This window comes from Leguminivora glycinivorella, chromosome 5 (assembly GCF_023078275.1).
Source record: "Leguminivora glycinivorella isolate SPB_JAAS2020 chromosome 5, LegGlyc_1.1, whole genome shotgun sequence".
In the NCBI taxonomy this organism is placed as follows: Eukaryota; Metazoa; Arthropoda; class Insecta; order Lepidoptera; family Tortricidae; genus Leguminivora; species Leguminivora glycinivorella.
In genome coordinates, this window is record NC_062975.1 from 19,848,389 (window position 1) to 19,874,530 (window position 26,142).

General features: G+C 38.3%; 1 protein-coding gene across 1 annotated transcript; it reads right to left on the reverse strand.

Moving 5' to 3' along the window:
- Window positions 1–1,813: 1,813 nt before the first annotated feature.
- LOC125226694 lies at window positions 1,814–4,103 on the reverse strand. The gene is made up of 2 exons (XM_048130757.1): window positions 2,974–4,103; window positions 1,814–1,885 (listed from the first exon to the last, which is right to left on the reverse strand). The coding sequence occupies exons 1-2, from the start codon at window positions 3,925–3,927 to the stop codon at window positions 1,880–1,882; spliced, it is 960 nt and encodes a 319-aa protein (XP_047986714.1). The 5' UTR covers window positions 3,928–4,103; the 3' UTR covers window positions 1,814–1,879.
- Window positions 4,104–26,142: the final 22,039 nt, after the last annotated feature.

Here is a 26,142-nt window from a genome sequence, read left to right on the forward strand (position 1 = left end):
AATCCATTTTGATCGTGCATCAATTGATACCATGTAGGTACGACCATCTAAAGGACCTAAAAAGTCAATGTGAACTCTTTCATAAGCCCGCGACGGCCAATGCCATGGCACCGGCGCGCTCGCCGGCGGCGCCGCGGCCACCGCCGCGCACGCCTCGCACGCGCGACACCGCGCCTCCACGGCCTCGTCCACTCCGGGCCACCACACGTAGCTCCGCGCCATGGCCTTGATCTTCACGACGCCCATGTAAGGCTCGTGTAGCTCCCGCACCACTATCTCGCGGCACGCTTCCGGAATTACAACACGATGACCCCACATGACACAATCGAGTTCTAAATATAGTTCTTTCTGCCTATTGAAATAAGGTTGCATTTCCTTAATGTCCGAACTGTCCGGCCAACCGTTTTTTATGTAATTGACTACTCTACCTAACAATGGATCTTTTGCTGTCTTCAAACGAATATCATTACAGTCTAAAAAGAACATATCGGACGCAAAATGCAAGTAAGACTGCTCCGGGGGATCGAATTCCCTACTTTGCCCTATTGGTAGACGCGACAGCGCGTCTGCGCAATTTTCCGCTGAGTTTACATACTGAATGTCAAAATCATAAGCCATTAACAATAATGCCCATCGCTGCATTCGACTCGAAGTCATGCTGGGTACGCCAGTTTGCGGACCAAAAATACTTATTAAGGGCTTATGGTCAGTTACTAAGGTAAACCTCTTGCCATATAAATACTGATGAAATTTTTGAGTCGAATAAACAATCGCGAGCGCCTCTCGATGTATCTGCGAATAATTTGTTCAGCGGCATTGAGTTTCCTTGATATATATGCCACTGGCCGCTCCCGCCCCCGCCCGTCGGGCTGGCTGAGCACGCCAGCGACCCCGCGCGGGCTGGCGTCACAAGTTAGCGTCACGTGATTGTTGGGGTCAAAGTGCGCAAGTATCCGCTTTCCTATCAACAAGGATTTTATTTTTTTAAAGCCTCCTCGCAACTTGTGGTCCAATGCCACCGCGCACCCTTCTTAAGTAAGCTATGTATTGGGTGTAAAATATCGCTCGCGTTAGGGATGAATTTAGAATAGAAATTAACCATACCTAAAAATGAGCGCACCTCCGTCACACACGATGGTGGCGGCATTTTTTCTACCGCCGCGACTTTGTTAGGATCCGGTTTTATCCCGTCTTTACTAACGACAAATCCTAAATAACAGACCTCTTCGGCAAGAAACGTGCATTTGGATTTCTTTAATTTCAAACCTAAATCTTTTAACTTTTTTAATACAGCCTCTAACGTAGCTAAATGAGCCTTCCGAGTTTTCCCGAATATCAAAATGTCGTCACAAAAACTTTGAGCGTTAGGAATATCCCTCACTATTGACTCACTAATTCTACAAAATATTCCCGAACTTGATGATAAGCCATACGGAAGTCTATTGTATTTGAAAAGCCCTCGGTGAGTATTAATAACTGTTAACATTTTTGACTCCTCCGATAAGCAAATCTGATTATACGCCTGCGACAAGTCTATTTTAGTAAATAACTCCCCCTGATAAATTGGCAAATAATTCCTCAACTTTAGGCAATGGATACCTATCTACCATAAGAACCGGATTAAGCGTCACTTTAAAGTCAGCGCACACTCTCAACCCTCCATCCTTCTTAGTTACCGGAACCAGGGGCGTCGCCCAGTCGGCGCAGTCCACGGGCTCGATGACGCCGCTCCGCAGCATGGCGTCCAGCTCGGCGTCGACGCGGCCTCGCAGCGCGAAGGGCAGCGGCCGCGCGCGCCGGTACACCGGCGCCGCCCTCGCGCACGCGCAGCGTCGCCGTCCCACCGTTGTAGCACCCGAGCCCCCCATCGAAAACTTCTTTATATCTGTCGAGAATTACATTTAAATCGCTATTAATACTGCTAACGGAATTGACATTGCTGACGGCCTAGCCACGACAATGGTCTAAGGCGGCGAGCGGGGCGGCTGGGCTGCGCGGGAAACGCGCGCGGGCGCTAGCCATGCCACGTACTTTTAGAAGCGGCGGCAGGGCTTAGGAGCGGCCAGAACGTTTTCATATTTAAAAACATGTTTTTTACTGTCGAATGTGACTCTAAAGTGCATAGAATGCTTTAATTAGTCAATTACATCTTGTACAAGAGAATATGTGTGATGACTAAGTACATGGAATTTATTTTATGGCTAGTTAAATGATACTTAATATTTAAATAAACACTTAGAAAAAAATTAACAGTAAATACGAATAAATACTATACAAAAATATGTTTGAAAACATTATTACATACTACATACGCGAAAGTACAATTCAATTTTCATTAAATAAAGGTTTCGGGTTCAAGACGCTCATAATAAAAACAAAATATTTTGTTTCGCGCGGAATCGCTAGCCCCATCTAGCCGCCTAGGCCGGTCGCGCCGCTGTAATGTCGTGGCGGTGCCCGCGCGGCGCGCTACAGTTGTTTGAGTCGCGCGCCGCCCCGCGCGCCGCTCCCGCGGGTAGGCCCGTAAAAACCCGCGTGCGATTTCGAACAGCGGCAAGGTCGTGGCATGCCTCGCGCGCGCTGCGTTTTTGTTTTTGTGACTTACCGCTTGCCGCTGCCGCAAGACGCCTTAGACCATTGTCGTGGCTAGGCCGTGACAGGGCTACGCTTCATTATAGGTATCTCCACTCGTAACTCGGCTAACCACTCTCTGCCTAGTAAACTGGTTTCGCCATTTTTTACAACATATAAATCTAAATTCTTTGTTATTGTACCATAGGCTACGGAAACTGTTATTACACCATATGTTTTCATTTTAGTACGGTCCAGAAATCTAAATACACTTTTAGGTTTTTTTAATGTCTCATTTTTAAAATATAAATCGTACGTTTCTTTACTAATAAATGAGCCAGCCGCGCCCGTATCAATTTCCATCATTAATTGTTGTCCATTAACACAAATAGGTACACTCACCGGCTTGTACTGGCTTAACGAAACTCTGTATAACGCTTCCTCCTCTTCCTCTGACTCGTCTGTTTCCTCTTCGCTATTTCCTCCGGTAACAAAATAGGCCCGTGGTCGGCCGCCATTGCGCCCTCGGGCCGCTTTTTCATTGTAAGACAGCCTTTTGGGGCACACCCGGCGCAAATGCCCCTGCACCCGACACATACTACATATGTATTCCTTAAATTTGCACGTAGAAAAACAATGATCTGTGGCGCCACAGGCAGTACAATGCGTTGCACCGCCTATACTTCCAGATGTTTCCCGCGCACTAAAACCTGTTTCCTTCTGCTGGCGCTGCGCTGGCGGCCGCCGGCCGGCCCCGCGCCCCGCGCCGCCCCCCGCGCTGGCCACTACGCGATGCACCGCTCCCGCGGGCTCCCCGGAGGCTCGACCGCCGCCGCCGCCCGTCATGATTGCAGCATCACGCTCTGCCGCCTCCAACGAACACGCCAAGGTCACCGCCTTGGCATACGTTAAATCTTCTTCCGCAAACAGCCGTTGCCGTATAACGTCCCCACTCACGCCGCATACAAATTGGTCCCTAAGGTTGTCCGCTAAATTGTCTTTAAAATCACAAGTTCGCGCCAACTTCTTTAGCTCCGCCATATATTGCGATATAGACTCGCCCGCCGCTTGCCTTCTAAGCCGAAAACGATATCGCTCCGCCATTATGGACGGCTTCGGTTTTAAATGACCTTGCACTAACGCTACTAACTCCGTGAAAGATAACTCCGACGGTTTTTTAGGACTCGCTAAATTTGTCATTAACTCGTAACACCGATCACCAACCACAGCAATTAACGTCGATAATTGTTTATCACTGTCCACAGAATTAGCTTTAAAGTACATTTCGAGTCGTTCACAGTACAAGTCCCAATTGCCATTCTCAATGTCGAACTCGCGAATTTTGCCGATAGACATATTTTATACTGTTTTGCACGCGTTTCACTAGCTATTATTGCGATAAATAGCCTTTTCACTTGTTCACCGTCGTCGCCAATGAGATATCTGATTAAAACAACGGGAGTACGTTAACACAGCTGATGCTTTATTCCAGACTGAAGGTATATCTACAATATTATGAGTACCCACATATACATAACAATTTTATTTGTACCGTCGTCATTTCATAGTCATGGATCAAATAACGGTACTGGTTCAATCACATATTCTCGGAATAAGTGACGCCCACCTCCATATTAATGCGACAGTTGAATTACAGGCTACAAATTCCAGTCAGGTAAACCTTAGTGACACCCGACGAATGTCGTTTAAATAATAATTAGTAATAACACCTTTAACAAACAGTAGAATATCGATACAATGACTCGTTGATTACAAAGGGTAAGTGGGAAGTGGGAACCGAAATTTTCAAAATATCAAATATCTTATTTTGCATAAAATATGGTACACAAGGTAGACTTAATATAATTTAGGGCATGCATATTTCACCAGCAGCTGGCATGCAAAAACACAAACATAATACAACTCTAGTTTTCTAAGCAAGGCCAAAAATTGTAGGTACATGTCAATTCTTATAATTCCCAAGCTAATAAATATCCAATATGTCATACTTAATCTAATTTCAAATTACAATTGTCATAGTCTATTAATTATATCTAAAGTAGTCAAAAAATTCATCAATTGAATAAAAACATTCATGTACGACCTTCTTCTTCTTCTTCGTGTAAAGGGATCAAGTAAAACTAAATTTTGGTTTGCCAATGCTTAGCCACTTCAAGCCCTCGAGGGGTGGCCCTGAGAGAGAGACTGTCTCATGTGTTGTTGTTTGGGGACGCCACAATCGCAGAGTATATCCCCATGTCTCCCAATCCCCCATTTCTGGAGATTATCCTTTGATCGACCCAATCCCGTCCTGAGTGTGTTGAGAGCTTTCCAAATGTAATTAATACTTACAAGAGCCTTGGTAGGGAGTAAATACCATCTGGGGTTGAAACTCTAGATTCTAGATCGATGGGGATCAGCATTGAGATACAGCGGAGAAAATTTTGCAAGGCGTAATACTTGGTACGATGACTGAAAGGCCTATTTTAAAAGAAAGATTGACCATTAAGCATCATGATGATAGTTTTATAATCAAATTTTTCAACCTCGTACCTTATTTAGGCCACTTACTCGTAGCAAACGTCGTAGCCTAAACACGGAAAAGCGGTAAAATACAATTTTAATATTAGAATAATTTTAATATTTGAATATGCTTATTTGGCGCCGACGTAGTATAAAATAATTTTTAAGAAAAAAAAACCGTCGCCTTTCGGGTTCTGGTGAAAGCGACTTGCGAATGTTGGATTATGTAGAAATGTGTAAGTATTTTTTAAAACTGCTTTTAATGCTTTAATTATTAGATGGCAACACAAATGAATATACGTATAACGTTAAGGTTTGAGGAGTTTCCTCAATTCCTCATGAATCCGATTATATTATAAGAAATCGAAGCTTGACAAACTTTGACTTGAAAACTCAATATGCTTAACAAACATAACTAAATAAATGCCACTGTTCTGAACTTAAATGCATGCTTTTCTTACAAAAATACCAAAGTCACTATGAGTGTGCCGTTCAGATTTGAGAAGTACGGTTCTGACTATCATCAGCAGTTCCACTGCACCAAATGTCACTGTTCTGGACGTAAGTGCATGCTGTTCTTATAAAAATACCAAAGTCACTATAAGCGTGCCGTTCAGATTTGAGGAGTTCAATTCTGACCATCATCAGCAGTTCCACTGTGCCAAATGTCACTGTTCTAGACGTAAGCGCATGCTGTTCTTATAAAAATGGCAAAGTCACTATAAGCGTGCCGTTCAGATTTGAGGAGTTTGGTTCTGGCCATCATCAGCAGTTCCACTGCACCAAATGTCACTGTTCTGGATGAAAGTGCATGCTGTTCTTATAAAAATACCAAAGTCACTATAAGCGTGCCGTTCAGATTTGAAGAGTTCCGTTCTGGCCATCATCAGCAGTTCCACTGCACCAAATGTCACTGTTCCGTACCTAAATGCATGCTGTTCCTTTAAAAACACAAAAATCACCATATGTATGCCTTTCAGATTCGAGGAGTTCCCTCGATTTCTCCAGGATCCCATCATCAGAACTAGGTTCTGAGAAAAATGGGACCAATCTGTATGCATATACATTCAATCAAAAAAAATTTTTCAAAATCGGTCCAGTAACGACGGAGATATCGAGGAACAAACATTAAAAAAAAAAACACACAGACGACTTGATAACCGTCCTTCTTGAGAGATATGAGGCGACGGTTAAAAAAGAATAACACCTTTAACAAACGTATCGATATTATACCCCTTAGATGTCATTGTACATAATATTGACGAAATATGTAAAGGAACAAGATGGGCGTCTCAGGGCTTTATTAAACGCGACGGCCGCCTGCGTCCGTTCCCTCATCATTTATTTACACCCGATCGTATTGTCGTCTCTCGTCGCGTGGTGCAAGTTACAGCTACGGGTCTTCAATAATTTAAGACCGAAATGTCTTTATGTTGATGACATTCATACCTTCATATTAAGAGTGAACAGGCATCTTCTGGGCGAGCTTACTTCATCGTTAGGCCACGTCTTTGCCTTTGGCTAGTCTGTGGCCAAGAGTAAGCCCATTTATCCATACTAATATTATAAATGGGAAAGTGTGTGTGTCTGTCTCTTCGTGAAAGACGTCACGGCAAAACGAAGCAACGAATTGACGTGATTTTTTAGGGGGAGATAGTTGAAGCGATGGAGAGTGATATAGGCTACTTTTTCTCTTTCTCACCCCCCACTTCCCTAAAATAAGTGGTGAAAGTTTGTATGGAGCATTCCGCAATTTTCGAATTTAACGCGTGCGAAGCCGCGGGCAAAAGCTAGTAATAAATAATAAAAAAAAACATTGTGAGAAGTTATGCTTATGCTGTCTGGAAATCGACACTATACTGGTAGATTAAGGAATTCCTTTTCATAAGGAAACTATTTCGATGAGCATTGCATAGAATGTTTTATTGAATCATCACTGGTGTGACACTAGTGTCTTGTTGTACCTAATGTCTTGAATAGTGAACAGGAGAAATGTGCCCAACGGTACAGATACAGGACCCGATTACTATCTACTCGACTCGATTTTTAATCAGCGCCATCATAAGCGCCAGATGAGATATGAATCGGAAATGTCAGGATCAGAAGTAACGTGTTTGATTGAAATATATAGACATATAGTAGGTACCAATAGGAAACAAATGAGAGAATTTATTTTAAGAGCTAGTTTACGAGTGACATTTACTTTTTGTATCAAAAAAAAAATCAAAATCAATACAATTTTTTGCCCGAAATTACTTAAACTCGTACCACATTTTTTCCTTCTTTTTAACACAGCAACGCGTGGTGGTGGCACCGTGTAGGTATTTGACGTCTCTAAGGTCAGACAAGGCCGTACCTATGTTGACATTTGTGCCGGTACCTTCACATGAATACTACCCCGTCACTTGCGCCACGGGGTAAGTGCTTTTAAAACTTACCCCTTATTTTCGCACTTTGAGCACTTTAAGGGATTATTCTCCCCTCCGCGTAACTTCAGTTTCAGGCTTACAAGTTTACCTAAAATGTGACTTATGTTCGGTTATTGGCTGGCCATGTGGAAATATAAATCTTTGATGGGCTTGAAATATTTTACGATAAGGAAATACAAAGGTATAATTACTGTAATAAATAAATAATTAAAGAAAATATAAATCTTTAATAGAAACTACTCAAGTTTTGTTTTAAGTAAGTAAGTAAAGTGTAGGTTTCAGGAAAGAAAAATATTAATATTTTAAAAGCTTCGTAATTTTTACGAGGTGTTTTGTCCATTGTAGAAACATAATGTTATATTATTACAATCGTAATATAACTAATTCATACAAGAATATCGACCAGAGAAGCTTAAAATACACATTTATTAAATCATGTTAACGGTCTGGGTTCGAGCCGGGGCGTTCGTTACTTCAGTTTTCTATAAAAACATCACGTGATCACCGATCACACGCCAAATAATCCCATCACAAATGTCCGACGTCTTGCCATGGATTCGATGTATTCTTGTGTGAATGTTCCTTGTTCATTGTAAGGATAAAGGTATTTCTCGGAAAGTACGTAATCCATAAAACATTAGCGCTATGAAATACCAACAATAAATAACTGTCTTGTAACGAAAATAATAGACAGTAAAAATAGTATAACAAAACATGAAGACATTGATACAATTTACGTCCGTGCTTTGAGCAAAACACACAATTTGAAAAATACTTCTATATTAAAAAGGACAATACAAATGGTTGTTGGTGTGGTCGTTGTTATTACTACTTTTAAGTTTGAAATCAAATAACAACGCATTCCGTTATCCCCCTGTCGCTTTTGCAGTCGTTATATTGCAACCTTCAGTTTCATAAATAGCTGCAATAAAGGCATTTGCACGTGTTATTGACACTAGCCATACAGAAAATTCCCTTCAGTGTTTATTGTCACGTTTACCACGAGCATAAGCAAGCATTCGCTTGTGAAAGGAAAACCAGTGTAAGTGTGGCCTGAGTGGACGCTCAGGGTGCGTAGCCGAATGGCATTTCTGCGACGCGAAAGGTAGTCTGGCTCTGTCAGGCCAATACGCAAGAGCGATAGAGATAGATATCTACGAGCGTTTCGTTTCGTGAGCGTTCGTGCCATTTAGTCATAGGGCTTACGGCGAAATTCTGGTCAAAAGCTGCACTTTATGCAGAAAGCAAGCCACTTTGCACAGTGATACTAGGGACCAATATAAACGTTTTCATCCGAGGAAACACGATTTTCATCCACTAGAATTCAAGATGGCGGACATTTTCCAAAATGGCGGCCGCATATTTTGAAAAATTTATAGAATCGTAACGTCTGCACCGATTTTGATGGTTGGGGTGTCTATCGCATTGTATTGAAGTGTTCATTAATATAAAAAAATAAAGTTATAAAAAAATTAAGATGGCGGCCGAATAATAAGAAAAATATGAAAATTTCAAACTTTTTTTTTTCATTCTCGTGCAATTTACCAATAAATTTTCTATGATATGGTCACATTTTTATGTATTTAAATTGAACCTGATAATATTATCTACATAATAAAATAAAAATCATGAAAATCCGTTGAGTAGTTTTTGAACTATACTCATTTGAAATGGAGCGCGCGGATTTGAAAGACGTTTTCGCACGTGATGTAAACAATTTTGGAATCATAACGGCTGCACCGATTTTAATGGTTGGGGTAGCTATCAGTTTGTATTAAAACATTTATTTATATAAAAATTAAAATCATTTAAAAAATAAAGACGGCGGCCAAATAATAAAAAAAATATGAAATTTTCAATTTTTTTTTATTCTCACGAAATTTACAAATAGTTTTTCTACCATATGGTCACATTTTTATTTATTTAAATAAAATCTGATATTAACGTCTACAAAATAAAACAAAAAAAACATTAAAATCCGTTCAGTAGTTTTTGAACTATACGCATTGAAAATGAAGCGCGCGGGTTTGAAAGACGTCTTTGCACTTGATATGTGATGCATCGTATCGTTTGGTACCGCTATACACGCAAGAATGATTATTTATTTTGGTCACAACTTACTATATTACTATTCAGAATCAATGTTTTTAGTATTTATATACATTATTAGTTTTTTATTCCGAGTTTAGGTATATTTAGACAACCCCCGTAAACTTGACCATCACATAATTTTTATTTTAATACGTAAAAGAACTTAAATGCACATAACATAACATTTGTATTAATAGCAATTGTCCTTTCCGATGACTCCAGAGATAATTTTCGACAACTCCTGTAGGGGCTACGGAAACATATATTAATACAAAACATATTTTTTGCTTCTCGTCTAGGTTATACTGAAAGATAAAAGAGATACAAAATAATATCAAACAAGGAAATAATGATAACATTATTAATACATTGCATTATTTGCATTGCGCCGCGCAGGGTAGACCCACAACACGTACAGCGTATTGTTTCGCAGCCTTTTTCACAACCGCAATTGTCCAAGTATACATATACCATATCTCCCTGTTTTCAGACCACTGCAGTACCCAACTATCATTGTACGTCTATCACAGAAGTAATATCCAGAATATGGGGCGTTATTATACGACACGGAGTGCTGCCGATGTTGGTTAGGTACTAATTTATTTTCGGTAGTAAACAGTTTCTTGCTCACCAAGTTGAACTGGAGTGAACTTTTCAAGCATAGCGATTATTCCTCCAGGAAGACTTTGTAGTTACTGCGATGTTTCTATCAAAGCTGGTATAACTTAACTTAACGTATCAGACGTAAAAGCGTAAAAACCACGAATAGCAGTAGTACCTTAGGCTTATACTCCGGTAGGTTATTCTCATTTGAAGTCTTAAGAAAATATAATAGATAAGAATTGGAAATTTCCCAATATAATTAGCTCCATAGATCACAAGCTTAAATGCCAAATTGGGACCGTTCTTAACACATATTTTAGTGAGCAAGCATGGACTCAGGCCTGTTTACCGGTATGGTTTGGCGGCTGAGGCACTCGTAAAGTGTCGTTTTGCCGTCATTCCTGCCTCCATTTACATCACGTCCGATCTCGCACGTAACGCCTTGAAAGCCTCCACGGCTACAAACTGCGAGATAAACTCAACGAAGGGCATGGGACACTCTAGCATCCGTTACCACCCTGAACTCACTCGAGGTCTCACATGAGGCCTTGCGAGGCTCTAAGCTAGGTCCAAACCCGAATCTGGCCACTGACTTTACGTCTATCCTTCACCCGAAGACTCCAGTGATTTTTATTTAAATACCAAGACATCTGTATCGGAAGATGTGATGATACGCGTGAGTCCCTGTTCCGCCATATCTTTTGGGCGAGGTACAATGAGGCTATCAGCTTCTTCCGGTTACGTTCCTATGGTTTACCCTGAAATAGCAGAGCAAATGTTCTCTGAGGAAGTAAATTGTTTAGAAAAAAAAATCACCACACTTATAACATCAACAGGCTATAGTTTCTGGAAAAAGTATTGTTGGTTGTCATGCTGAACAGTGTATTCCTGGAGGAATAATGGCCATGCTTGAAAACTTGATCCGCAGACTCAACATTTATCGGTTAACTTGGTGCGTTTGGAACTTTTTCCAACCAAAATTAATAACCAGCATCCCACCAACATCGCCAGCACTACAAAAACATACGCTCCTTGTCGCAGAAAACAAGTTATTTTATACATAGATATTTCTGAAGCCCCCTAAGTTGTTGAAAATTATCTCTGGAGTCCTCGGAAAGGACAATTGCTATTAATACAAATGTTATGTTATGTGCATTTAAGTTCTTTTACGTATTAAAATACAAATTATGTGATGGTCAAGTTTACGGGGGTTATCTAAATATACCTAAACTCGGAATAAAAACTAATAATGTATATAAATACTAAAAACATTGATTCTGAATAGTAATATAGTAAGTTGTGACCAAAATAAATAATCAGTCTTGCGTGTGTAGCGGTACCAAACGATACGATGCATCACATATCAAGTGCAAAGACGTCTTTCAAACCCGCGCGCTTCATTTTCAATGCGTATAGTTCAAAAACTACTGAACGGATTTTAATGTTTTTTGTTTTATTTTGCAGATGTTAATATTAGATTTTATTTAAAAAAATAAAAATGTGACCGTATATGGTAGAAAAACTGTTTGTAAATTTCGTGAGAATAAAAAAAAAATGAAAATTTCATTTTTTTTTTATTATTCGGCCGCCATCTTTATTTTTTAAATGATTTTAATTTTTATATAAATAAATGTTTTAATACAAACTGATAGCTACCCCAACCATTAAAATCGGTGCAGCCGTTATGATTCCAAAATTGTTTACATCACGTGCGAAAACGTCTTTCAAATCCGCGCGCTCCATTTCAAATGAGTATAGTTCAAAAACTACTCAACGGATTTTCATGATTTTTATTTTATTATGTAGATAATATTATCAGGTTTAATTTAAATACATAAAAATGTGACCATATCATAGAAAATTTATTGGTAAATTGCACGAGAATGAAAAGAAATAGTTTGAAATTTTCATATTTTTCTTATTATTCGGCCGCCATCTTATTTTTTTATGACTTTAATTTTTTATATTAATTAACGCTTCAATACGATGCGATAGACACCTCAACCATCAAAATCGGTGCAGCCGTTACGATTCTATAAATTTTTAAAAATATGCGGCCGCCATTTTGGAAAATGTCCGCCATCTTGAATTCTAGTGGATGAAAATCGTGTTTCCTCGGATGAAATCATTTATATTGGTCCCTAGTATCACTGTGCAAAGTGGCTTGCTTTCTGCATAAAATGCAGTTTTTTTCCGTAAGCCCTATGACTAATTCAGCTACGGGGTCAGAGCGGAGCGTTCGTCGGGGCATGCAGCGTAGCGGGCGAGCGTGCCTCCACTCTACGCAGCGTCGACTCAGAACACATATACATGTGCTCAAACAATTGACAACGTTTCAAAATTTTCAATGTCCCTAAATCGAAAACCATTTCGAGATATACGCTTGTAGATCACATAAATCATTTTTTTAATTTTTTTTCCGCATTTTTAGTATAAAAAAATCTTAAAAATAGTTTAAAGGGGAAGTGACGTCAAATAGCTGATTTAGAGCTGCCACTATATCAAAAAAATCTTCCAGTTGGGATGTCACTTGCGTTTGACAGTGAAACTTATCACAGTTCGTAGCAAAGATATTAAAAAAATCATGGCTTAGTCTATGATTCGTAGTCATTCACTAGTGGTTGACAGTGACACTTGACAGTCAGACATCGCGGACTGTTTAAGCTGACTTAAAACTTTTTTTTAGGAATGATTTTGTCGTTTTCTTAGGTGTATGAAACAACACATGTGACGTCACGAAGCTGTGTCTTGACGTTTGTAACTTACGCTCTTTCTGCTCGAAGCAGTAATAAAAAGGGAATTTCTCATTAAAATAGCAGTTTTTGGAAAAATAAAAAAATACGTGTATCTTTTAGTATTGAGTTCTTTCAAACCAAACAATAAAAAGTAGTACTCAAAAATATGAAATGTTGTCAATTGAACCTCATACGAGCTTCAATTGTTTCACATGCACGCTGCATGGCTCGCCGCAGCGTTCACTTAGACCTTACATTTACAAGGTGCAGGCAGGCAATTATGGTCGGTGGTAAACTTCGGGCCGTCCCTATCGCACTTACAAATATTGCGGTAGGGACGGCCTGATGTTTTATCATTTATCGCGCGACCATGATTGCCCTACAGGAACACGTATGCGAGTTTAATTGCATTGCGGTGTTCAATTCATGTGCTGAATGATATGTTATCTCAATAGTCCACAATGTAACAAATTGAAGTGTCATCGAATTTAGCCATCATAGCTGAAAATACTTGTGTTTTATTCCGAAAACCTATTATTATGGCAATGTATCTGGTAATGTTTAATGCAAAATAAATTATCTTTAACGAAATAAATAACACAGTTTAAATAGTTATTTGTTTTACAAGGAGGCAAAGTTGTTGTTTAACCGCACGTTCCAATATTGATACCCGAGCAAGCGAAATATTCCAATATTGAACCGCAAGCGTAACGAGTGGTTCAAAAAGTGGAATCTTGAGCGTTGCGAAGGTTAGTTAACATAAAATTTTTCACCACACCAACATGAACAAAATACTGACTATAAAACATCAAACTAAATTAAATCCATCGATTTATCCAATAGGTATTTATGATTCAAAATCATCATTTATAGGTAAATCAAGTTAAAATTTGTATAAAATTACTTTGCACTCTTATGGATAAAATGCAATTTTGCTATCTGTTCTCGAATAGCAAAGTAAGTTGTTACCAGTTGGTGTGGTACCAGTTTGTGTGGTGAAAATGTTATTACAATATTATACCTCCTGTGTGTTGTGAGGCGAACGCTCTCGATACATGATGTTATAAAATTTTACAAGTTCGATTGATATACAGCCTGTTTAGCTTCAATGACAGTATTACCGTCTATTTCTAGAATTGTCTTATGAAATTATTACCAATCAGAAATGAAATTACAAGGTTCAGTAACGGTTGAGGTGTATTTTGTCGTTGAAATGTGCTATTATATTTGATTGAATAAAAGTGTTGGTAAAAGGAATTTATCCACGTTTGTGTACACGTAACCAGTACTTGTCAGGAATTTGTCGATTGCTATCAGAGTATGTCGTTATTTTTATATACAAAATTTAAAGACATTGGTTTGAAGGTTTAGCGTGACTTCCAGTAGGCCTAGCACATGATGGCCGCGGGAGTATGTCGCCGCGAGATAGACTACCCGTCCTTATGTCATTAATACAGTTAGAAGAAGACGTATGATCTATCTCGCGGCGACATACTCCCGCGGCCATCATGTGCTAGGCCTACAGCACTTTTAATAAGATGATAAGTGACAGCTATCCATTTTTATGTATAGGTACAGTCAACATCAAAAGTAGCGGATCAAACAACGCAGTAATAGTATCTACTTAAATATAGATAAATCTGTATAGTTCCCGGTCACAAATGTCAAGGTACAATTATTCTTTATTATGTTTAAACACACAATTATTTTTGTTTAGCGGTTACAGAATGGTGGTGGTGGTACTTCTGAAGCGTTATTTGATCTGTTACTTTTGATGCTGACTATACCCACATAATTGCCATCGTAAAAGTATTTCAAAACTAGTAGAAATGTCACTGACGTGACAGATCATATCAGATAGGACGTTATGTTTCCTGTACGCTGTGTGTTCGATCGTAATCGATCTACGGCTACGTGATCTGCGACGTCTACGCAGACCTGATGCTACGACCGTAGCACGCTACGGATTTTGCGTAGGCTTCCTATGAAACTTGTACCACGAACCTTCGGCGAGATATCTATCCGATATTTATCGTATGTACCCCTTTATTCATAAACGTACTCTAAAGTTATCAAGCCGATAAAGTTCGTTTGTCCTTTTCTAACTATCACACCGATACGTCAGAAAGGGACAAACGAACTTTATCGGCTTGATAACTTTAGAGTACGTTAATAAGGGGATAAAACTTTATGTTTATTATAGTTCGAATAAGTTGTCGCATAAGTCATCTATTATAGTATTTCCATGATAGCTTTGATTTAAATTACTCTATTCACTTGAATTCAATTAAACACAACTCTATTTCCTCACATAAACAATGTTATTTAATACTTAGGTACATCCCCCCCCCCCCCCCCCCGTGTAGTGAAAGGTTAAGAATTTCATCAAACCCTTTCTCCCTTTCTTCCCGTGAGTGTCGTAGAAGTCGACTGTGGGATATGGGTTAAATTGTGGCGTAGGTGAGAGGCTATGGCAACCTGTCACTGCAATGTCACAATTTTGGATTTCTGTCATCCCCTTTTTGCTAAGAGTGGCACTGAAACTTAGTATTCATGTGCTCTGCCTACCATTTATGGGATATAGGCGTGATTATATATATGTATATATGTATGTGTACAATTGTACATATAAAAAAGGGGTTCAGAAATACTTCGTGGATCCAAATAGTCAAAAAGCTCCCCTTTTCCAGTATTCACACATCAAACGGGTCCCAATTAAAGCAAAAATAGAAGCAAAACGTCTAATTGTTTGAAGCAAAAGACAGCGGCAACAACGGCGGCGATGGCGTGCCAACCGCCAATTATTATAGAATCGCAAATGTAACGAGATGGGTGTTTGATAGCGCTACTGTTTCAGAAGCGGTTAATAGACGGAACGGTCTAGAACATAGAATATTGAAGTATCGTGGAAAGAAAATCAAAGGAGTTATTAGTCGTATGATGTCTATCTACCTCTTACTTTAGCGGTTATCGTTGGTATTAATTTAACTACAAAATGAAGGCAGCACAAGTCATACATATAGTGCATAACATTATCTACAGGTTATGTCTATGTTCCTGACATTTAAGTGTTTTTATTAGGCATGTACCGACTATTAATTTGGCCGACTAGGCCGACTACCGACTAGTCGTCGCTTGGGTAGAACATAATTTTCGACTGAATTCACCCAAATTTTTGAATGTCATTTTTGGTCCTTCGTTCGCTTTTAATTTTTTTTTTTCAGGTTAAATATTTCAAAGGTCTATAACACAATAATACAAACAACAAACACAACATTTTTCATTTCTAAGAACCAGTTTGGCTTGGGTAGTGATCCCGCCTACGAAACCCACCGGTAGTAGGTAGGACGTTTATTTCTGTAATGATCACAGATATCAGTTCTTTTGACTAACAAAGGTATAACGAATCGGTACATAATACAATTATATCAGCTTTTTATTTATGGTTGTACTATTTTTCTGTCACTTACTTATAAAGTGCCGACTAATCGGCCTTTTTGCCGACTAATCACAGACTACAAATGTGGCCGGATAGTCGGCTTTCCCGACATCCCTAGTTTTTATCCTAAAAGTAATGATCATTAAAAAATTTCACATTTCACAATTTCATGTTTTCCTTTAAATTAAGCGATTTTGGGCTATCTAACCAGTAAGAGAGAGTAACATTACAACTCGCTACGACTTTTAATTCTAAAGACCTTATACACGGTGTGAGAGTTTAACTCGCATGTCTGTATACAGAGTGGGGCCTGTAACAAAGGCGAAGAATTGAACTGTAGGCTATTCTCCTTATACTGATCAACATTTGTTCAGTGATTTTTAAAAATTATGAAGTCTTTAAATTTTTAATTTTTCATACAAAATAAATATTAGCTTCAATGTACGCCATTATTGTTGTCATTGACGTTGTCTGTCACACTTTAGACTTAACAGAATTCGCAATACATTACCTCTTAGAAAATACTTTCAAGGGTGATAAAAATCAAAATACAAGTTATTTTTAAAAGCCGCCGAACAAATGTTGATCAGTATAAGGAGAATAGCCTAGAGTTCAATTTTTCGCCTTTGTTACAGGTCCCACTCTGTATAAACCTTAACAGTTTGCAATGTAACTAAAATCGCATAAGAGTTTTTGTACCGTATAAATGGGACATATTAAGTACGCTTTCGCATTACGTCCGCTCCGAATCCGAGAAAATAAGACCTGTCATAGCCTTAGTACTATTTGTATTACTTTACGCACTATATCCGAAGAATGACGGAAATAAATCGGATGGCGGAGAGAGAAATCTTCTTGATGATACCTATTCTACGGCAACACACTGACCGCTACCGTGACTTGATATTCAATCCCGTTCCGAAACTCTAATGCGCTTATCTTTCTAAACGCCCTGTAATATTTCACGGCCTTCCACATCAGTGCGCGGCGCTTCCTTGTCTGAAACCCGAACTTTGTAGTTTCTCTGTCTGAAATCAGTGGACCATGGTCATGTTAGGCGATTAGAAGTATCTGAGCGACCGAACATTTGCGTTTCCCGAGACCTGAGACTAAGCTAGAACGATTTTTCACCCCCAAAGTCCACAATGTCCACTTAACACATTTCAGAGATCTCTCTACGATCTTCGTTAGAGCGGTTTCCGAGATTGCCGCGCCGGCATAATAGTTATTTGTTATACAAGGGGGCAAAGTTGTATTTTAACGCCGAGTGTGGAATTGAAAAACGTGCAAGTGAAAGGATTCTATAGTTGAACCACGAGCGAAGCGAGTGGTTCGAGAATAGAATCCTGAACTTGCGAGTTTTTTAACACACGAGAAGTAAAATACATTTGCACCCGAGTGTAACACAAAACTTTTCCCCTCACTATAGCGAGGAAACTACAAAGCAAAAAATGCGTTTATCACTGCTTCCAGTAGTTCCACAGGTGGTAAATCATCTTTATTACTAGATTCACCTACTTTTATCAATTTTAAAGCAGTTAATTTGACTTTATTCAAAGTCAAATTACTTTATTCACTAGTGGATAAAATGCGTTTTTACCCGCTGGTATTAAAGGACAAAACACGTGTTTCCGAGCTAGTGAGGGGAAAAATATATTACAACATTAAAATGATCTCATATTTTAGTTATTAAAATTTAATTAATAGTTAGAATTTTAGTTAGCAATTTTAGTTTATATTTGCAGTACCCTTACAGGGTTCGTAAGCTGTGCTATATTGATATGTACCAACTTATGTAGGTACCTATGATAGCAATGAATGATTACTGATTACTGAAATAATTTCTCATTTGAAAGTAGGTATTAGATAAATATGAATATTTCGACACGTGCTTTAAGCCCTATTTACACAATTGAAGCGGCCACTCAAAAAGCAGATAAATGGCCCCATTCCTCCCGTGGTCAGACCTCGGTAATAAAATATCGCACCTTTGTTCGCGCCGCTTTGTTCGCGGCCTGTTCCTGAAGTGTGACTAATGGCGCGTATATTCCCTACTAATACGATGGGTTTGTCTGTCACTTGATGGAATTGGTGAACTTGGATAGAATCGATAACATGTTCTAAGTTTTACACGTTATATGAATTCATGATCAGTAAGTGTGTCATAGAGTGAAGTGTGTCGGGCCTATTTTACAATTATTATTTTTTTATTGTAAAATAATGGCAATTGTTGCGGACATGTGAGACTTCGCCGTTTATTGCCTGTTCATCAAGGAAATGTTGACGCTGAATTAATTTTTATCAATGTTACTTAAGAACCCAAAAATAAGCTCAGAATAAAATTGTCAGTGTCAAGTATGATTGTGGTGAAATATCCCACAGCATTACTTTGCGGAAATCCATGTTAATCAAAATCTAGAAATCACTATCCACTATGCCAAACCGGTTGTTGGTTTCTACGACAATTTAGTAAAAGTTAGACAAACCCACAGAACACCACCGTGTTCAGCCCACGAGAGGGTTGTGATACTTGTGATAGATGGCGGTACGGATTTGCATTTTTCTGTTTACAAGTGTTTTTGTCGCGTCTGTGGCCCGCTGTGGCCAACGTGAGCTAGGGCCCTTTTATACAAATCAGTGTGTTGGACATAATATGAATAGTTACGATTTATTACATAACGTGGTATGATAAAATAAATGAAGAATATTTATCTGTGTATTTTGGGTCAACGTGTATTTTTGTATGTTGCTTTCAAATATTTGTAAAAGAGAAAAAAATTACACACAACTACATTTTACTATCACGTTAAAATTAAAGAACCTAGGTAATATTTATTTGGAGTGATGGTTTGGCACCTACACTAAATACCTATTCTAACGAATGAAACAATTACAAAATATTATAAGTAGTCATATAACGAATCGGTTTGATGCTGAAATATAACAGATCTAATATTAAAGATTTGGACTTTTCCTAGCAAAAGAAACGTTACACATTACTTGTAAAATAAACTATTTCAAAAGTCATTGTGGGTCATTTTTGTAACGTAAACTGTAAATTCTTGTGTGTTAATAAATAAATAATAAAATAAAAGACACTTGTTTTTCTGATTATTTTGTGTGTTTTATAAAACTCAAAGCAGACAACCTTTTTAAACAACAGCGACATACTGTTTCAAGGTAAGACGTCTCCAAACAAACACAGTTCAGAGACTTCCATAGACGAAGTATACTTAAAAGCTCCCTCTCGTCACGGCCTAAGCAGGTGATCTAAACGTCGCAAATCAGTCGTGCAATAATGGCAGCGTTTGCCGAGAGGGCCGGGCCCAAATATTGACACTTCGCTGTTTTAATGCCGACGTCAAACAGACGACGATTTGGGACTCCCGAACTTGACAACGCATTAGATACTTATATTTTGTTTTTTAAGTGATAATTGCGTTTAAACATAGGAAATGAACCCCGTTTTAAGAGTAGCTTTGTTATTCTACATAGAAGATTATTCGTCGCTTATCAAGAATAAAAATAAAAATAAATAAAATAAATATTGGGGACACCTTACACAGATCAACTTAGCCCCAAACTAAGCATGGCTTGTACTATGGGTGCTAAGCGATGATATACATACTTAAATAGATAAATACATACTTATATACATAGAAAACATCCATGACTCAGGAACAAATATCTGTGCTCATCACACAAATAAATGCCCTTACCGGGATTCGAACCCAGGACCGCGGCTTAGCAGGCAGGGTCACTACCGACTGAGCCAGACCGGTCGTCATATAATCATGTCGTCATGTAATATCGTTTATTAACATAGGAAACGAACCCAGTTTTAAGAGTAGCTTTGTTATTCTACAATCTACATAGAAGATTATTCGTCGCTTATCAAGAATAGTGGCACAATTCAAAATGAAATGCTACTGCACTTTATATTCTAACTCTTACCGGTACCGGTAAAATTCGAATGGCATTTCATTTTGAGTTGTGCCACTATAGTCAGCAACAGCTACAGCAGAAAGGGTCTACAGGAGAAAAATAGGAGAATATATTCTTGATAAGCGACGAATAATCTTCTATGTAGAATAACAAAGCTACTCTTAAAACTGGGTTGGTTCGTTTCCTATGTTAATAAACGATATTTTTCTCCTGTAGACCCTTTCTGCTGCAGCTGTTTCCATCTGAGTAGTCATTTAGAGTAGGTACTTAAGCTTTTATAGGTATATGTAAAGTGTAAAGGTCAGTGGCCTAGCTGTTTCACCGTGGTGACAATTGCCACACTTCGCCTTATTTTACCTTATTTTAATCTCGGCCATTCGATTTCGTGAAATTCGTTCAATAATATCTCTACTACTAGCGATTTAAATTCTACTAACAGAATCCAAGCGAGTGGTCATAACCACTAGTTTTAAAATTACTAGCCGTCATTTTTCAAAATTCGTGTTAGTGTACAAGCATAGTATACGCGTTCTCCTACACGAGCTTAGACTGTGTGCTAGGAACGCGCCTCTTTCATATACAGAGTGGGGCCTGTAACAAAGGCGAAGAATTGAACTGTAGGCTATTCTCCTTATACTGATCAACATTTGTTCAGTGACTTTTAAAAATTATGAAGTCTTTAAATTTTTTATTTTTCATACAAAATAAATATTAGCTTCAATGTAAGGTAACGGACCCAATCATGGACAGTCTAAGAAAAATTTTCGACTGTTTTTGATATTTCACTCGTAAATGTAAAAATTCTACCGCTAAGCGTGTTAAATCTTGAATGTCCTATCCTTCTTTTACATTTCAAGCGTATTGCAGAATGGATACTCCTATTAGTTTCTTCATACTTAACAAATTAAAACTAGGTGTTTTTTCTCCAACTATGGACGGCAGTTCTCCAGTAATGGATCCCCCATTATGGACAGTGAAATACGTTTAAAATTTTGCTTTTAAAGCCAACTGATACTCAATGAGTCAATTGTATATACCATAAATACAATTAGTTTGAGTTATTTTAACATAGCATTGATTCTTGTAAATTTTGGTTTTGTAAATTGTTCCTTGTCCATCATAGGAGGTAGGCAGTTTTTCGACTCCAGTAATGGACACTCGCAAAATAACGCCATTTCTTTATATCTTTGGAGCAACAAACTAGTATGTTTTATACCTTATCTCATGCTTAATGCACTAATTAAAACGCATTCAAGTTTACACCGAGTATTATTTTTTTATTATTTTATACATGAACTCAACTCTCTTAGCAACATTACTAAGAATTCGTCTTGATATTTTTTTCAGTAAACTGATGAATTTTATCTTGTCGCTAAATCCTTCAGAAATAACCGAATTAATTGAAACTTCAAAATGAAACAGCTCTACAACTCTATTTTATGGTACATAGCCGTCAGTTTTTAGAAACTAATTTTAGATACTTGTTTTTAAGGATTTGTGTTTTTTTGTCCATAATGGCATCACCGTCCATTATGGGGTATTTCACCTTACGCCATTATTGTTGTCAATGACGTTGTCTGTCACACTTTAGACTTAACAGAATTCGCAATTAGGGAATGCAATTACCGGTCGTTTTTCAAAACCGGTAATTTACCGACATAGCGTTGCCAAAACCGGTAAACCGGTAATTTCCCGGTTTTTATTTTATTTGATGAAAAATCAGTATTTTCCGTCAAAATCGATAATTAAGTCGTTTTTTTAGTAGTGTTCATTAAACTACCACTTTCAAATAACAAATATGATTAATGAAATCTTGAAAAAAGCTGGTTTTAGGACTTTGTTACAAAAAATAAATAGATTTTAGATACTAAATCTTACAATTAGCACTCATCTTCGATAAAATCAACTAAGACACTAGAAATCATCACCGATTATTCATATAAGTATCACGTATTTGTAATTGCGTAAAGGACAACTACAGGACCCTGGTTCTTATATCCCACCAGAAAAGTGCTGTATTACACAGCAGGTTATGTCACATCCTGGACTGGCAGATCCCGCAAAAACAGGCACATTTCGTCAAGGGCAAAGGCGAAAACAGATCCTAAATATACGTCCATTGATAGAGATGGCTTATGAATTCAGTACTTCGATGATCCTCTGCTTCATCGACTATAGCGAAGCCTTTGACTGCATCGTTTTGTCATCAAGCATTTAGCATTCAAGGTAGCTTTCATTGAATTGAAACTCCGTTTAAAAAGGAAACTGAATTGGCAGAGAAACTTCGAGCCCTTTTACTTTTGTAAAAGGTGTTGATAAGATTACTCGTCACCTGCCTACGGTGAATATGTCATCAGAAGAGCCTGCTGAAGCTGAGAGGGAAGAATCATCATTGGTGCGCACCAAAATAACGAATCTTCGATAGGCAGATAACACCAATTTTCTGGCCGCCAATGAAGCGGAAATGGTTGACAGCACTGGTAAAATGGAACACATCAGTCTGGAAACGCATCTCAAGATTAACCAGAGTAAAAACCAAGCTCATGATCGTGGATTGTGGTAGTTAGATACAACACACAGATGCTCTTAGGCCAGTAACAGTAGATGACTTCATATACTTCGGCGCAAATATCGACAATACCGGTTCTTCTGAAAAAAAATAATCAGGATACGCGTAGGTATCGCCAAAAGAGTCCCAACTACAAGGATTACTTATCTCCATAATTCTTGGTTCCTGAGAACCGAATGTCTATAGAAAAACCAAAATCGGATTGGTTTACGCTCTAGTCTTCTCCATTTTCATCTACGGAGCTGAGACTTGGAGTCTGAAAAAGGCTGCAACCGCATTGACGTTTTCGAGATGTGGTGCTAGATGAAGATTTTGCGCGAATTTTCAATTCGCACCTTACGCGAATTGAAAATCAACACCATGTTATCAACCATCTGTTTACGTAGTATTTTGGAGTTTTTGGAAGGAAAAAGGCCACAACCTTGAGCAACTAATCATTAAACTGGCAAGGTTGATGGCTAACGATCCAGAGGTCGCAAGATGGACAGATGAGATCCCTTCCATCCTCTACACCCAACTTCAGAACCGGAACAGAAAGTCAGAATAAAACTGGATCTATTGGGACTTCACGACCCTCAGCAATGAAGATACCAATGCGAGGAGGAGGGGGTCTTATCTTAAAAGCTAATCAAATATTTATATAACAATGAGTGAATTAATGGTCTTATCCTTCATTCGGGGTCTAAATTTGGAGTTTATAAAACCTACTGTTGATAGTGATTGTCCACAGGCCACACTTGTTGGTTTTATAGAAATCAGGTTTTTTTTTATCTTGGAACCGACAATGCAGGCAACAATGCACGGACTCTAGCCGCTGCAAGAACTCATGCCTGATGATGGGTCTCCATATGACACGAAACATGTCGGCAGACATAGGTACGTTTATGAAACGACAACCATTCATCCCTCTCGCGCGTATTGACTGTCAACGTATTAGTGGGTAAGATATAACAGACATGTTTTCAATACCACAATATAGCATAACAATGACACAAAAAATAAACGTTTTCGTGGAGAAAACGAATTCTTGCTAAATAAAGTGTTTACCAGAAGTATCTACAAGTGTTTATTTACGAAGAAATTGCGACAGAAGTGCTTTTTGTAGTATTTTTTAAATAAATTTAAATTTCGGTAAAAAACCGGTTTTTGAATATATTTACCGGTAATTTACCGAACCCAAATTTGGCAAAATTACCGGGAAACCGGTAAACCGGTTTACCGGTTTGCATTCCCTATTCGCAATACATTACCTCTTAGAAAAAACTTTCAAGGGTAATAAAAATCAAAATACAAGTTATTTTTAAAAGTCGCCGAACAAATGTTGATCAGTATAAGGAGAATAGCCTAGAGTTCAATTCTTCGCCTTTGTTACAGGCCCCACTCTGTATTTGATCGCCAGTGTCCGAGGTGTGCCCCGGGTCACAAAACTGTTAGTGTCAAGAATAGTGTCAAGTGTCAATTTCACAGTAGCAAAACAGTATTTATTTGTACTGCATACTTTAATTATGAACGTAAACTAAAAAGCGTTTTTAAGTACCTTATTAATCATAAATGTGAGCATAAAACCAGTCCTACTTTCTTTTGGTGATCTCCGTCCTTCTAAAAGCTACGTAATGGTTCCATAGCTTGCTGATCATTTGTAACAGACACTTTACTATTTGAAAACGTAGCGAAAATTATAATAGGTCAAAAACGACATCCCTATTAAAAGTCCCAGCAAAAGCCGATGGAACGATAGCGCACACCGCAAATAAGAGGGCTCCTTTGTTCAAACCCCGCGATTTGCAATACAGCCTTCCCTTTTTTGTGCATCTTAATACTCACACAATAGTCCGTTTACTTTGTCGCCAGATGCCGCCGGCGCCCATTTATATTTAAAAGAAAATTATTCTCCGCGTTAATGTGGAACTAGGGCGGGAAATACATGTTTCCTTTATGCAAGCAATGTGGGCTTGAAATGAATATTGTAGGCGTGAATAATTACTTACTTTGAACTGCATTATCAAAGGGAAAACATGTGTCACGGTTTTTCTTATTATTTCAGATTTTATGGCAGTAAAGGAAAAATTGCAATGTCACACATTACGCAGTTTGTAGACATCAGAAGCCAAATGTGGAAATAATTTTTGTTCTAGTGAGAACTTTGAAGGGGGTAGATGTATGTTTACCTATACCCACTCGAATGTTATGTTTTATGTACATTTATTCCTGTTTGTTTCTCCAATAAAGAAAATAAAAAATAAATAAAAATCTTGAACTACGTCAAAAATCATAGCAAGGATGCTGAATGCATAATAAATTGATGAAGAAAAACTAAATGGGTTACAAAATTTCCTATTTTAAAGATCGGAACTAGCTTAGAAACATACATTTTCAGATATTAAAATCATATTTGTTGAATATTCGCATACATTTGAACACAGGAAGAAATGGAACGTAAGCATCCGATATATGTTTTAAAACTTATTCAAGTTTCTATCGCAGAGTAGCGAACTACACTCCGTACGTAAACTAGATCATAACCGACAGCGAAACTTCTAGATCGGAAGTCTGCCACAAAATCTACCTCAAAGTAAAGAGGATTGAATATATACAGAAACAACATTTAATTTTTTCAAGTGGGCTATTGAATGTTATCATAAATTAAATATAAGAAAGTCATAACCATCCCATACATTGAAATGCGACCGCCTAAGAACGCGCATACACTACACCACACATAGATGGCGCCACAAAAAAAATGTCTTGTAGATGGCGTTAAGTGTCACTTTTGACATAAATTTATGGCTCGAAAGTGACAATTAACGCCAATCTACAATATAAATAATCGATGGCAAAAGGCATTTTTGGTGGCGCCATCTATGTGTGGTGTAGTGAATGCGCGTTCTAAGGCGGTCGCATTTTAATGTATGGGATTGATCCATCTACTATATCCATTATCTTTGATGTTATGTAGGTATTGAAAGTAAAACGTGTCGTCACAGTGCTTACAACGCCATCTCTCTACACAGGATTGAAACTTTTCACACTCATAACTTGGTTCACATTCAAAATTGTCAAATAGTATTAGTGCCATTTAGCCAAGGATCAGCCAAAGCTGTGGCGCCATCTAGACGACCGTACATTCTTGATGGTTCCGCGGTACGATTTTTCTTGACCTTTACCAGATCTATACGGAGTATGATCTAGGTCTTTGGTCAAAGCAAAGACATATGTAACTCCGTATAGACAGCTTCA